Raw genomic sequence first — 15,997 nt, forward strand, 5'->3', positions numbered from 1 at the left:
CTGCGAAGATAATACCTATTTTTAAGAAGGGTGACAAACACGAATTTAATAATTATCGACCTGTTTCAATACTTTCACAGTTTTCAAAAATATTAGAAAAATGGTTTATTTATAAATTGGATTTATTTTTGGAAAAAAATAATTTACTGTTTGAGTATCAATACGGATTTCGTTCTAATAGATCTACCGCTGTTGCATTAATTCATTTAACAGATGAAATTCTAGCTGCAATGGATAAAAAGCAGTATCTTGTAAGTATATTCCTGGACTTACAGAAAGCGTTTGATACTGTCAACCATAATTTATTGTTGTCAAAATTACAACAATATGGATTAAGGGGTCGGGTATATAAATGGCTTGAAAGTTATTTAAGTAATAGAAGTCAGTATCTACAATTTAAAAACTATAATTCAAATCATAAAACGGTGGTATATGGAATTCCTCAGGGTTCGGTAATTGGTCCTAAGCTTTTTATATTGTTTATTAATGATATATTTGAGGCCTCCAAAGACATTAATTTTTTATTGTTTGCAGATGACACAACAGTGTTTAAGACAGGGGCAGATTAAATAAATTAATGGTTACTATTGAAAGAGAAATGTCAAAATTAAAGAAATGGTTTGATTATAATAAATTGTTTTTGAATTGGGATAAGACAAATTATATGGTTTTTGGAAATAAGGGAAAACAAGAATGTACAAATTTAGTTATTCAAGATGTAAACATTGAACGTGTTTCAGAAATCAAATTCTTAGGGGTTATTTTAGACAGTAAACTAAGTTGGAAGTCTCATATAGATCATATCAAAAGTAAAATAAGTAAAAACATTGGTATTCTTTATAGAGTGAAATATATACTGGATGAAGCCTCATTAAAGCTTTTATATTTAACTTTAATTGTCCCATATTTAACTTATTGTACTGAGGTGTGGGGTAATGCATGCACCAGTTATACAGAAAGGTTGTGCTTACTCCAGAAGAAAGCAATAAGAATTGTGACGCACAAAGGTGGTCGGGACCACACTAATAAATTGTTTATCAAATTGCAGACTTTGAAATTTTATGATTTGGTCAAACTTAAAATATTGCAAATTATGTGGAGAGTGAAAAATAATATGGTGCCAATACATATTCAAAATAAATTTAAGTTAATTATAGATAGTAAAAATAGAAGAAAAGGCAACTTTTGTGTACCATATTCACGTACCTCAAAAAAACAAAAAGGGTTTATGGTAATTGGGATCAGTTTATGGAACTCTTTGGATAATGAGGAAAGATCATGCTATACGATAGTTCAATTTAAAAAAATATATATAAAAAAGGTATTTCGAAAATATGAAGAAAGTGAAAAATAAAAATCAATGTATAATAAATATGGAATTGTTAATTATATACATGTGAAATAAAATTGCACTTTGATATAGAGAATGGGAGTAATACGAGCTATATATTCTGTGCAAGACTAGATATTTGGGAAAAGGGGCATGAATATATAAGACGATGTCTTCTTCATGCTCCTATTCAGCATTAGAAGATATTATTTAGTTGTGTATGAGATTATTTTGTGTTTGTAACAATATCATGGCTGAATAAAAGAATTTGATTGATTTACTGATATTTCCTTAGTCCAGTCCTTCAAAAAGTATAGTGATGGTAGTTGAGAATGATAAATTATAGCTAGATGTGACGTCCAACAGGAGGGGAAAGCGGCGATCCATCTGGCGGCTGAACACGGTCATCAGGATATCGTTGACATCCTGCTATCCCATAAGGCTTTTGTGAACGCAAAGACCAAACTGGGCCTGACTCCTCTTCACCTCAGCGCTCAGAGCGGTTCGGCACGGCTTGTCAGATTATTGGTGGAGACGCATCAGGCCACTATTGATGCTCTTTCTCTGGTAAGATCTCAGATGTTCTATGGAAAGACTTCAAATGTTTCTGCTGATTCAATCTTCTGATTCAGTGCATCTCTATCACATCTGTAGAGTAAACAGACACCTCTGCACTTAGCGGCTGCCAGCGGGCAACTGGACGTCTGCCACTGCCTGTTAAATCTGAAGGCGGACGTCACTGCCACAGATATTGTGAGTTGCAAAAACTGAGCCTTGTTTTAGTTGCTTAATTGATAGAGCATTGCATTCACACCTCAAATGTCAGCGGTTAGAACTCTAGGAAACACACATAATGAAATAATGTATTACTTGATGCACTGGAAGTCACTTTGGATAAAAATCATGTTTAAACGTGATGTAGCACAGCATTAGTTTGTGTTGTTTCAGCATGGGCAGACTCCTCTTCATCTGGCCGCTGAGAACGATCATTCAGAGGTGGTCAAGTTGATTCTGGGACACAGGCCGGAGTTAGCCACACTAGCTAACGTGGAGGGAGCCACGTGTACACACATCGCCGCGGCTCAGGGCAGCGTGGCCGTCATTAAAGAACTGCTGATATTTAATCAAGGAGGACTCGTCACTTTAAACAGCAAGGTCAGATTGTTAACAGTATTTACTGGAAATTACATTAGGACTGAATATGAACAAATACATTTTGTCTTGTTTTATCTTACACTGTAAAAAAATTCTGTAGAAATGACAGTATTACTGGCAGCTGGTTGCCAGTAACTTACTGTAGATTTATATTTATGTTATTTACTGGCAACAGTTTGAACATGAAACTTTTTCAGACTTTATCTTCTACAGTAAGTTACTGGCAACCAGCTGCATAATTACAGCAATTTTTTACAGTGTACGTTTTATTTCTCACTCGCAGGCTAACGGTTTGTGTCCGCTGCATTTAGCTGCGGCTGGTGGTCACACAGAGGTTGTCAAAGTTCTTCTGGATGCTGGAGCATCAGTTACAGAAGAAGACACAGTGAGTTAAGAAGACAAATACTGACTAACTAGCTGACAGATGAGCCATGTCACACACACAAGCTTTAACTCACACAGTAAACTGGTTTATCCCATACGGCAAAAAAATATATATTTTCAAATATAATTTTAGATATATTTCAAAAAATGGCCCAAAAAATATTTTTCACCAATATATTATTGGCCATTTTATATTTTGAAATATATTTTAAAGCATTTATATTAACATCTCAATGAAAGGAAAACTTTGCATTTTACATACTTGTAAACATAGGTTAAAAGTTAAAAGGTTCAAATTAAATGTAAGCTGCAAAAATACTATACTTATAATTTTATATTTTACACATACTATTCATTTTATATTGATAATTTATACATTTTATAAAAACTTTTATATTTTGGCCAAGAACATAATATTTTTTGCTGTATGGATTGTAAAATTAGAAATGTATTTGAAATATATGTTGATACTGTATACAGTATGAAGGTTAAAACTAAATATATTTACAAATTAAAAAATATATATATAATTAAAGGGCCGTTAACGTAGGTGTTTTCAGTAATATAAAAATAGTCTCTGGTATCCCCAGAATGTGTCAGTAAAGTTTCACCACAGATCTTTTATTATACGATGTTGAACTTGATCATTTGTGGCTGCAATGAAAAATGCGCTTTTTGTGTCTCTTTAAATGCAAATAAAGCTTCTGTTCCCCCCCCCCCCCCCCCCCCCCCGTATGTAAAGTAGGGGTTAGAGTGCTTACACATGCTTAGGACGACATCAAAACATGCGTCTCTGGCAGAAAATTGAACTATACACTCATAAAGCAGAGTCTGTGAGCTGTCATGGGTGGGGCTTAATCAATGTGACATCACATTGATAGGTGATCCCCAACAGCCTGTTTTGTGTGACTGTTGTGCTTTAAAAGAGATTATACAAAGAAGAAGAGATGGATTTGTGTAATACCAGGATGTTTCTGCACACACAATGGTGACTCATTTTCTGATCGAAACACATTTAAAAGTCCTTTTTCTAGGATGAGGGGCTTTAAGCTTTACTTTCTACAAATGTATTACAATCTCAGTTATGAACATATAGTCTCTTTCAGAACAGACAAGAGCCAAATGTAAAGTTTATTGTGAGATGTGATTGTTGTTATGATGACCTTTGACCCTGTGTTTTACAGGAAGGGATGACAGCAGTGCACTTGGCTGCTAAGAACGGACACACGCACATTCTGGAGGTGTTGAAGTCCAGCGTTTCGCTCAAGATCCAAAGCTCGAAGGTGCTTCAGTATCAACAAATCAACTCAGTGGTTTTTCAGTAGATAAACTGTAGTTCTTATTCAACTGTGTGTGTGGTTGTGTAGACGGGGTTAACAGCTCTGCACGTGGCAGCATGTTTTGGACAGCTGGATGTCGTGAGAGAGATGCTGATTAAAGTTCCAGCTACAATCCGTAGTGAAGTTCCTGTCGCCAGCGGCAACAGCCTCAGTCGAGATGAGATGAAGAGACATCTGCCACTAGCCGAGGTGATGCACTGACACTACCACACGAATAAGTTATTAAACAATCTCCTTTATTTGAAAACAGCAATATATCATTGTTTATGTAAGGAATAATTTGTTGTTATCACATAATATATCCCCACATGGTGATATACAGCCACACGAGTAAATATATAGACACAAAATATTGATTTGATTTATTTTGTTAGCTCATTTGTACGAAGTGCAAATCTTCTTCATGGAAAAAACATTTCCTAATGGCTTTAAGCTAAGACGCATATAAACTTTAGTTTTAAAGTATTAAAGTTAACATTTTGAAACAAGAAATTATATGCAAGCACAAGAAGTTTTCATTTTATTTATTGTCTTTCTATGAGTTGTGTGTATAAAGTTGTTTGTGTGTATTTAGTCAGGCTACACTCCTCTTCATCTGGCGGCTCAGTCCGGTCATGAGAATCTGGTTCGGTTGTTGTTGAATTCTCCTGGTGTCCAGGCTGATGTGCAAACAGATGTACAGGCAAGAGTCCCGCTGCCCTAATGAGTCTGAAGCCCAGAGTTTTACCGCGGTACTTACCGTTGTGTGTCTGTTTCAGGGCTCCACTCCTCTGCACCTGGCAGCTGAAAGCGGACACACGGCTGTGGTGGGTCTCTTGCTCAGTCGCTCTGGATCTCTTCTACATCTGACAGACAAACGCGGGTGTACCTGTCTGCACCTGGCGGCTGCACACGGCCATGTGGCCATGATGAGAGTCTTACTGGGTCAAGGAGCTGAAATCAATCATACAGATAAGGTGAGAAGACAAAACCTGACATGATATTTATCATTATTTTATTCGATATCAAATTACCTGCCTTGATTCCTGGTTATTAAGAAACTTTCAGAGAATGTTTGGATAAATGTTAATTGTTCTCATGATAAGCTGTTTATGTTCTCACAGAGCGGATGGACTCCACTGCACTACGCAGCTAAAGCCGGCTCTCTGGAGGTTGTGTCGTTTCTGGTGGAGAGCGGAGCGTCGCCGCGAGCTGAATGTCGTGCCGGACGAACTCCACTCCAGTACGCTGCTCAAGAGAACCATGAGACCACCGTCATCTTCCTGATCAGACGAGAGAAGAACATCCTCAGACTGCTGGATGACAAGAAGGTTTCATTCATATACAACTCTAAACCATATTGTGTTGGTTAGGGTGTATAAAGTATAGTGTGATTGATCTGTAGTTTATATATGTAGTTTGTTGTGTTTTTTCAGTAACTTGTGTTCAGTCTGATGGTGTGTGGCTGTAGTTTGTGTTTAATTCTGTAAGCGGTTCTGTTTCCTTAGTTTGTGTTTAATTCGTTGTTGCATTTTGTCCGTATTTGGTGTTTAACTCTGTGATGCGTTCTGTTCGTATTTGGTGTTTAATTCGGTGATGCGTTCTGTACGTATTTGGTGTTTAATTCGGTGATGCGTTCTGTATGTATTTGGTGTGTAATTCGGTGATGCGTTGTGTCCTTAGTTGGTGTTTAATTCTGTGATGCTTTCTGTCCGTAGTTGGTGTTCAATTCGGTGATGCGTTCTGTCCGTATTTGGTGTTCAATTTGGTGATGCGTTCTGTCCGTATTTAGTGTGTAATTCGGTGATGCGTTCTGTCCGTATTTGGTGTTTAATTTGGTGATGAGTTCTGTCCGTATTTGGTACTTAATTCGGTGATGCGTTCTGTCCTTAGTTGGTGTTTAATTCTGTGATGCATTCTGTGTGTAGTTGGTGTTTAATTCAATGATGCGTTCTGTCCGTACTTGGTGTTTAATTCTGTGATGCGTTCTGTCCGTATTTGGTGTTTAATTCGGTGATGCGTTCTGTCCTTAGTTGGTGTTTAATTCTGTGATGCGTTCTGTCCGTAGTTGGTGTTTAATTCATTGATGCGTTCTGTCCGTACTTGGTGTTTAATTCTGTGATGGTTCTGTCCGTAGTTGGTGTTCAATTCGGTGATGAGTTCTGTCCGTATTTGGTGTTTAATTTGGTGATGAGTTCTGTCCGTATTTGGTACTTAATTCGGTGATGCGTTCTGTCCTTAGTTGGTGTTTAATTTGGTGATGCATTCTGTGTGTAGTTGGTGTTTAATTCTGTGATGCATTCTGTGTGTAGTTGGTGTTTAATTCAATGATGCGTTCTGTCCGTACTTGGTGTTTAATTCTGTGATGCGTTCTGTCCGTATTTGGTGTTTAATTCGGTGATGTGTTCTGTCCTTAGTTGGTGTTTAATTCATTGATGCGTTCTGTCCGTACTTGGTGTTTAATTCTGTGATGGTTCTGTCCGTAGTTGGTGTTCAATTCGGTGATGCGTTCTGTCCGTATTTGGTGTTTAATTCGGTGATGCGTTTTGTCCGTATTTGGTGTTTAATTCGGTGATGCGTTCTGTCCTTAGTTGGTGTTTAATTCTGTGATGGGTTCTGTCCGTACTTGGTGTTTAATTCTGTGATGGTTCTGTCCATAGTTGGTGTTCAATTCGGTGATGCGTTCTGTCCATATTTGGTGTTTAATTCTGTGATGCGTTCTGTCCTTAGTTGGTGTTTAATTCATTGATGCGTTCTGTCCGTACTTGGTGTTTAATTCTGTGATGGTTCTGTCCGTAGTTGGTGTTCAATTCGGTGATGCGTTCTGTCCGAATTTGGTGTTTAATTCGGTGATGCGTTCTGTCCGTATTTGGTGTTTAATTCGGTGATGCGTTCTGTCCTTAGTTGGTGTTTAATTCTGTGATGGGTTCTGTCCGTACTTGGTGTTTAATTCTGTGATGGTTCTGTCCATAGTTGGTGTTCAATTCGGTGATGCGTTCTGTCCATATTTGGTGTGTAATTCGGTGATGCGTTCTGTCCGTATTTGGTACTTAATTCGGTGATGCGTTCTGTCCTTAGTTGGTGTTTAATTCTGTGATGCATTCTGTGTGTAGTTGGTGTTTAATTCGGTGATGCGTTCTGTCCGTACTTGGTGTTTAATTCTGTGATGCGTTCTGTCCGTATTTGGTGTTTAATTCGGTGATGCGTTCTGTCCTTAGTAGGGCTGGGTATCGATTCAGATGTTCCAGATCGATTTGATTTCGATTCATAAGCTATCAAATCGATTCGATTCGATTAAATTTTCGATTCCGGTTCTCAGGTAGGTTTTTATACTCGATTCTCGATTCAACTCAATGAATATAGATTTAATACACATACTTTATTGATAAAAAAGAACAGTGAACAGCAGTTTACAAGTGGGTAATTAATAAAAAGAAATTAAAAGCCACAACACGTCTTGCTTGCGAAATCTAAAATGCTTCCATTCCTCCGTTCAATGTTTGCGGAAATAAATATGAAAAAAATCGATTCTGCTCTTTGAGAATCGATTTTTAATCGACCACGTTTTAAAAAACGATTAATCGAAAAATCTATTATTTTGCCCAGCCCTAGTCCTTAGTTGGTGTTTAATTCTGTGATGCGTTCTGTCTGTAGTTGGTGTTTAATTCAGACTTCAGTGTTGCACTTCCTTCTTTCAATGATATAAAAATCATAATTTTGCATCATTGAAAGCAGGAAGTCCAATATCTTTGTTGAGGGGGTGAGACTACAAACACCCCTTTTCTCGGTCAAATAAGCACCAAATTCTAAATGTATGTTACAGTTTGACTACAAATATGACACACTTTCAATAAAGATTAATGTTTCTACGGGTGAAATTCTCCTTTAATTCAGTGATGTGTTCTGTCCATAGTTTGTGTTTTATCTGAGGTTCTGTCTGTATTTTGTGTTCAGTCTGATGTTCTGTCCGTAGTTTGTGTTTAATTCAGCGATGTGCTCTGTCTGTAGTTTGTCTTCAATCTGATGGTGTGCGGACGGATGAATGATAATCTTGCTCTGGAGGAGTTTGTTCTGCACTCCTCCGCTCCGCTGGATACAGCTATACGTTTGTCACGAGCCCTGACTCTGGCCGCTCTCAGAGAAAAGGAGCGTTCTGTTGACCTGCATGCAGCCGCTCAGCACTGTGAGATGATGACTTCTGACCTCCTGACATTTGCGGCATCGACTGGGGGTCAGGGTGCAGGTCCTATTATCAGGGCCGTGGACCACCGTGGTGCCAGCGTACTGGACTGTCTGATCGAGGCCAGACAGAAGGGTGTGGTGTCCCATCCAGCTGTACAGAAGTACCTGACGGATGTGTGGTATGGAAGCCTCCAGTGGGACTCCTGGAAGATCTTGCTGTTGTTCTTCTGTTTGTTATTCTGTCCTCCTCTATGGCTGGTACTCTCACTGCCCCTCAGACACAGGTAACAACTTATATTTTAGCTTTTTCAAAGGAATATCACAAAGTGTTACTTTAGTTACTCAAATGTGTCCAAACTTTTCTGTGATGTTGTGTGTGAGATTAAGCATGATTTTGTGTAATTCTTTTGCAAACTGCACACAGCTTCAACACCATCCCGATCGTGAAGTTCATGAGCCACCTGGTGTCACACCTCTTCCTGTTGGCTCTCTTCATCTTGACCATCGTTTATCCCCCCATGAACCCTCTGTCTCAGGCTCGATTGGTGCCCGGTTGGTCCGAATGTCTCCTGCTGATCTGGCTCTTCGGACTGCTGGTGTCCGAGCTGACGATCCCTGGCGAGCGAGCCGGTTTAGCCTGGATTCGACTTCTACTCCTGGGTTTTTCAGGCGCCGCTCTTCTCTGTCACGTCCTGGCCGTAATCACCCAGTGGTGGCCACCGGCTCACCTTCACTGCCTGTTTGCCCGGAATGTTCTCCTCGCTGTTTCCATGACCCTGGGCTTCATACAGCTTCTGGAGTTCCTGACATTCCACCATTTGTTTGGCCCGTGGACCATAATCATTCGAGACCTGATTAAAGATCTGTGTCGGTTCGCTGTAATTCTCATGCTGTTTCATACGGCCTTCACGCTGAGTCTGACGGCTTTATGCCAGCCTCTGTATCCTCAAACCAATCCTCAGAACAACAGCGGCATCAATGCCACTGAAGTCGTTGTACCTGGCCCTTTAAATATGTCCGTGCTCCTATTTTTCGCTCTGTTTGGCCTGACCGACCCAGACAAAATTCCAGACGTGGAACGTTCGCCTCCCGCGACTGCTATTTTGGCGAAAATGGTCTTCGGTATCTATTTGGTGCTCACCTTTATAGTGTTGATAAACCTCCTCATCGCCATGATGAGTGACACTTACCAGCGGATTCAGGCACAGTCCGACACGGAGTGGAAGTTCGGCCGTGCCGTCCTCATTCGAGATATGAGCCACAAGTCTGGAATTCCCTCACCTTTCAACCTCTTCACCAACCTGTTTTATTATATGAAGGTCTTCTGCAAACGTGGAGGTATGACTGAATTTCAAACTTTAAAAACTTTCTTCAACCTTATGTGTGCCCATACGGCAAAAATTTTTTTTTTTTAAATATATATATATATTTCAAAATATACAAAAATGGCCAAAAAATTTATTTGCTGAATATGTTTACAAAAATTAATTTTTAATTTTTCCATTTTTTTTATATTTTGAAATACATTTTAAAAATAAATATATTTTAAAGCATTTAAAAGATATTTAGCCCTCCATATGTGACCAGTCACGGAAAGTAGAGACACAAGTCGGATCTGGGCATTTTGAGTTATTCATAGATTCTGAAAGTGCAGTTTCTAAGCTTTCCAACGATGTGTAACACATGGAAATCTGATAAGATTAGGAGAAGTTGTGGCCATTTGAATATAGGAACTCAGAAATACTCAAACCGAGAAAATCGAGACGAAAGGGACTCTTCTTTTCAGCTGGGGGAGACAATAGGGCTCATTTACATCTCATTTAGCTAAGCCATGCCCCCTGTAAAACCCTTTTTGAGATGTTCTAGCATCATATGTAGTATTTTATGACCAAATGACAACCCGCAAAAATAAACATGACTCTTTTACCTTTGTGGGGATCACAAGTCGAATCCAGTCTGTTTCAGATTATCCAATGACCATATTTGTCCACAAATGCGTATAATCCGTGAAATATAGATTGTTTACATCAGATTTCGCATGAATGTCTGGTAATACAATATAATATATAATCTGAAGACTATTTAAATCGTAACATGTAAGGGTATATGAGCTTACACTCCGTTAAACACATGAACCCGCCTTCAAAGTTTGTATTTAAAATAGGGAAGTAGTATAATAGATCATCCAAACAGCGCCGTCGAAAACGTGACATCCTTTAGAGAGGTTACCAATGGCTCGCTCGTTCCTCCATCAGCCAATGACTTCATGGAAAATATTGATAGACAAAACATGTAGCCAATTATATGAAGAATACAACTATATCTGTGTAACTTCTGTGTGTTTGGACTCATGCTGCGCTGCAAGAACTGACATACAGATGACGTCAAAGTACCGCGAGAGCGAGTCGAAATTAAACTACTCCGTAAGATTTCTTGAAGAGCTCTCGCGGTACTTTGACGTCATCCGACTGCGGCGCCGCATAAAGTCAGTGACGCGGCTGACGTACGATGCGGCTGACTGTTATTTGTTCCGCCCCAGCTTCTTTTATTTTTCTTTTGTTTTGTGCGCCCGAGCTTTACAGTCTGGGGAGACGCAGGCTATAAGTTTGAAAAAAAAAAAAACTTAGCAAACATATCTGAGGAACAGGGCAGCGCGTCACTACAGTCACGTGACTTCACGCTCGAGCCGGAAGAGAAGACAATGCTGAATAAAGTCGTAATTCTGCTATTTTTTGACCAAACTGTATTTTCGATGCATCAACACAATCTTACTGACCCACTGATGTCACATGGACTACTTTGATGATGTTTTTATTAACTTTCTGGACATGGAAACCATACATAGATTTCCAATGAAGGGGAAAGCTCTCGGACTAAATCTAACGATAAAACATCTTAAACTGTGTTCCGAAGATGAACGGAGGTCTTCCGAGTTTAGAACGACATAAGGGTGAGTCATTACTTACATTATTTTCATTTTTGGGCGAACTATCCTTATTTAGTAGTCACGCTGTTCCCTTTGGGGGCGGAGGCGAAAACACAAGCTTATACAGTATGTAAATATACACACAGACAATGACGCCCCCCGCTGCACGCTAGAATCTCCAGAAAAACAAGCCTATTTTAACCGCAAAATGTACGCTTTTAAATATACAAAAACTGCTATCTCAAACATGGAGAGGCTTCTTCGTGATCTCAACTAACAGATTCTGCAATAAAACGAAAATCACAAATTTCGAAAAAAAAACTTTGTTTCTCATTTTCTCGAAACTTGTGCTGCCGACTTGAGTCCCTGGTTTCCGTGACGGGTCACATATATTCAAAACAAGGAAAAATATTCACATAGCATTAGAAGAAAAACTTTAAGTTACAAAACTTTTAAAAATAACAGGTTTGAATACCCATACTACAGAAAAAAAATAATTTATTCATCAAAAATTCATTATTTTTCATCAGTATATTTTTGGCAAGTATTTTGTATATTTTGAAATATATTTGAAATATAATTATTTTTAAACATTTATAGTCCCGTTGTATTAGAAGAAAAACTTGTTACGGTATGTTACAAACCTGTAAACATAACATTAAATATATTTTCAACTGCAAAAATATACTTATCATTTTATATTTTATACATATTTATACATTTTATACAAACTTTTATAATTTAGCCAGGAAAAACATACATTTTTGCCGTATGGATGGTTTAGTTATTTTAGCAGAGTTAACATAGGCTAATCTGTCAGCTTGACAGTATGAATAACAATAAACAGGTTATATGTTGTGATTGTTCATTATTAGTTTATGTAACCTAATGCATTCACAAATATTACTTTATACCACCATCTTATATAAAGAAATTAAAAACGCACAGTCACAAAGCTGTTTGCTTTTGTCCTGGCAAAACAGAGGTCAAACTAAAATCAAGTTTAGGAAAATTAGAAACCTGTGGACCTGTGTATTTTTTTCTTATTTATCTTAATATTGTAATTTAGGGCTGCAAAACGTTTAATCGCAACTAATTGTTTGCAGAATAAAAGTTTTTGTTTACATCATGTGTGTACTGTGTTTAATAATTATGTATAGTTAGTTGCGATTAATCGTTATACAGCCCTAATTGTAATTATCTTTTTTTAATTAATATCCGGTCAAAATGGACCCGTGTGTATGTGTGTGCATGAATGAGTTTTGTGGTCTCATGGTTTTGTGCAGGAAAGATCTGCTCTACTGATGATCATGATGTGATGAATGATAATGAAGATACTGAAGGTCTGTCAAGATCACATTCTTTAGATCTAATGCCTCATACATCAGTCAGCTGGGTCAGAGGTAACAAGAGATCACAGATCCTCCCTGATGGCAAGTACTTACACAAACACACATATAAATAAATCATTTATAAAGTAAAAAATTTTTTGGGGTGCACTGTTCCTACATTTAACCCCTATGAAAATACTGGTAGTGGTGTTGTTGTTCTGACACTGACATTTCTTAATAAAATGTCCTGCATGTCTTCATTAGTCAGGATGTAATATGATGGCATCTTTTCTTGTATATGAGCAGGCAGACAGATGATGTCCAGACCTGGAGGACAGCTGCGTGTTGAGAGCGTGGTTCACTGGCCACAGATAGTCCAGCAGTTTTTAACCCAACACAGACAGAGAGACTGATCTTCTCCAGATGAATGCCCAGCATCATGACAGATATTCTGAGTGTTTCACTTCTACCACCTGTAACAATGGCACCAGAAAACAAACAACTTAAGACTGCCTTCATAACCCAATCTGGTCTCTACCAGTTTAACGTGATGCCCTTTGGTCTTAAAAATGCTCCAGCTAACTTTCAAATGCTCATGCTGCTTTGTCTACCTGGATGACATCATCATCATCTACTCCCCTTCAGTGTCATATCATTCATTGGACCTCCAAAAGGTGTTTAACAAACTTCATCAAGCAGCTCTTACTATTAATTTAAAGAAAAGTAGCTTCGGCATGAAGGAAATCAAGTTCCTAGGGCACATAGTTAGTACAGAAGGTATCACTGCAGATCCGGAAAAGGTGCAAAGCATCCAGTCATAACCCATTAAACCAAAACCTTAAAAACGTGCAAAGGTTTCTTGGCTTGTCTGGTTGGTACCATTGTTTTGTGCCTGGATTCTTCAAGATTGCAGAGCCATTGATTGATCTAAAAATAGGACACTTACCAGCAGTTTTTAACCCAACACATACAGAAAGACTGATCTTCTCCAGATGAATGCCCAGCATCATGACAGATATTCTGCACTGCCTGTGACCAGATCAGTCTTACCTTTCTGTTTGATAAATCAGCATTAGTTTTGTTATGTGCGCAGCTCCACTTTGTTTCTGCAATCTGTTGAGTTTTATAGAGTCTTTGATGGATTTTGTCATTTTTCATTCATTGGGTTTGTGTGACATCATATATCTGTGTCAAGTTAATGTCGAATGAAATGTTGAAAATAAAAAACATTCAAGCACTGCCCAGAATTTGTTACAGTATTACTCTTTAGTTTTTACTGTTGTAAGTTTTATTAGCGTTGTCACAGTGTTCATGATATTAATAAATATCTTCTTGTAATTGTTTTGTTTTGTAAGTCCATGTAAATGACACGCATGTCAAACTGGAGTGCTGTACTTTCATCTATACTGTATATTACTGTATACATTTATAGAAATAACAAAAATCCTGTTTGTTTGCTTTTGTCTGTTCTGGAAAAAGAAATAAAATCACACATTTATCAGAGTTGTTATAATTGACGTTCATGTTTAACTATACCAACATCATTACGTCATTTATCCTTTATGTTAATGTAAACATGTGACCATTCATCTAAAATCAGATCTTACAGGTCTGATCCTCCTGAGATGAGATGAAGCAGACTCTTCAGTTTTATATCTGATAATATCATCTACAGGATGAATCTGTTTCACACCAGACAAGAGCAGCTGGAGATTCATAACTTTTAAACTTAAAACAACTCAGATTTATGTTGGTGAATTCTCTGTCAGGTTTAACTTTGGATGAGTGATGAGTGAAAGAGTAAACATTTATAATGAGATGAAACTGATGTTCATCTGTGTTTATGTTCAGAGAGAGAGAGAGAGAGACTCATCCTTCCTGCATTAAAGAAAGATGAAGATTTATTATCCTGTAATGAATGACATTGCTGTGAAGTAAATCTACTTCATACTTTCATGGCAGTCATGAGTTTACATTTATAAGACATTTAGACCAAACAGACAACATTGTGTTTTTCTTCTTTTATTTTACACATCTTAAAAATCCCATGAATTTTTTGAGTTACTTAACTTTAGTGTGATGTGTGGTGATCTTCATTATTAAAGGTGCCATAGAATGTAAAACTGTATTAATGTAGTCATAGATGAATAATAAGAGTCTTTTTTAATAAGAATATAATAACATATTGTGAGCCTCAAACATCAGTTCTTTTTCAGTTCAGTTCAGTTTATTTATTTGTAATTGTTACAAAAACAACAAAATATCGATGGAGCAAAAACAGACAGACACATCCTTCAAGTTGTACACCCATTCACTCCATCACATCCCCCCTTTTAAAAACCAACATGCAACTTAATGTACACGTACCCTAAGTACCCCTAGAAACCCTTAAAGTGCTATGTCCAATAAAGTGCTTGGTGCAATAATGAATAAATCCAAAAGATAAATAAATCTAATGCAGAGTCCAGAGGTATTTAGACCTCATCACAAAGGGATGCCGATAGATGGAGGGTGGCTAGACTGTCCATTTAGCAGCCTGACTGCATGGGGGTAAAGACTTTTGGCCAGCCTACTGGTTTTGGCCCTGATGGATCTGTACCTTCTCCCGGAAGGCAGTGGTTTTTATTTAACCAGGTTAAAACTCATTGAGATTAAAATCTCTTTTACAAGAGTGACCTGGCCAAGAAGGCAGCAACAAATAGTAAAAATATACACTTATACAATATACAACAAAACATAAAACACACTCATAAATCACAACAACAATTTACCAAGGGATAAAACATGTAATTTGTTGAAACATGATTGTTTCTTTCTTGTTATATAAACTTGTGCATGCAAAAGAACGCTGGAAAACAAACCAACATAACACCAACTGTGACGTTACAGTAAAGATGTTACAAACGAGATGTACATTAAATTAATCACAATGTTTTTACAATGCTAAAAACAAAGTTGTGACTGCTGAGTTAGCGTTATATGCTAGTTAATGCTATGTTATCGTCTACTATTGACGTTACAGTTAAGTTTTGCAGAAATGTCCATTAACAATCTCCAAACAATTGATTATTCCTCAAAATCTGTATCTTTATCTGATACAGGTTCATCTACAGTCCTTTACTTGTAGTGAGATTAAACCTGTTTAACTCTGCGGACAGGGTCCAAAGTGACTTACTATGAAATATTCCTTAAATTTTTAATGGTCTGTTATGGACCAAGTAGCCTACCCCATATGAGATACTGTTTAAAAGCTTATAATCTGAATTTCTATTGTATTAACAATATTAACAAAATTATTTGTTTAATTTCTTTATATGACTGCCGTTTTACGTCGAAATGTTACAAAATGGTCCATGTTTACCTTTGCTCT

At 37.6% G+C, this 15,997-nt stretch overlaps 1 protein-coding gene across 1 annotated transcript in view; it reads left to right on the forward strand.

The window, feature by feature from the left end:
- Window positions 1–14,003, forward strand: part of trpn1 (transient receptor potential cation channel, subfamily N, member 1) — a 44,287-nt gene extending 30,284 nt beyond the window's left edge. Inside the window, exons 17-29 of the mRNA XM_065284199.2 lie at window positions 1,697–1,897; window positions 1,985–2,083; window positions 2,279–2,485; window positions 2,769–2,870; window positions 4,054–4,152; window positions 4,237–4,398; window positions 4,784–4,891; window positions 4,968–5,165; window positions 5,313–5,519; window positions 8,197–8,654; window positions 8,795–9,708; window positions 12,583–12,733; window positions 12,938–14,003. Coding sequence (XP_065140271.1) covers window positions 1,697–1,897; window positions 1,985–2,083; window positions 2,279–2,485; window positions 2,769–2,870; window positions 4,054–4,152; window positions 4,237–4,398; window positions 4,784–4,891; window positions 4,968–5,165; window positions 5,313–5,519; window positions 8,197–8,654; window positions 8,795–9,708; window positions 12,583–12,733; window positions 12,938–13,040 — 3,009 coding nt within the window. The 3' untranslated portion in view covers window positions 13,041–14,003. The remainder of the gene's footprint in view (window positions 1–1,696; window positions 1,898–1,984; window positions 2,084–2,278; window positions 2,486–2,768; window positions 2,871–4,053; window positions 4,153–4,236; window positions 4,399–4,783; window positions 4,892–4,967; window positions 5,166–5,312; window positions 5,520–8,196; window positions 8,655–8,794; window positions 9,709–12,582; window positions 12,734–12,937) is intronic.
- The last annotated feature ends 1,994 nt before the right edge of the window (window positions 14,004–15,997 follow it).

Source organism: Paramisgurnus dabryanus, chromosome 19 (genome assembly GCF_030506205.2).
Source record: "Paramisgurnus dabryanus chromosome 19, PD_genome_1.1, whole genome shotgun sequence".
Lineage (NCBI taxonomy): Eukaryota > Metazoa > Chordata > Actinopteri > Cypriniformes > Cobitidae > Paramisgurnus > Paramisgurnus dabryanus.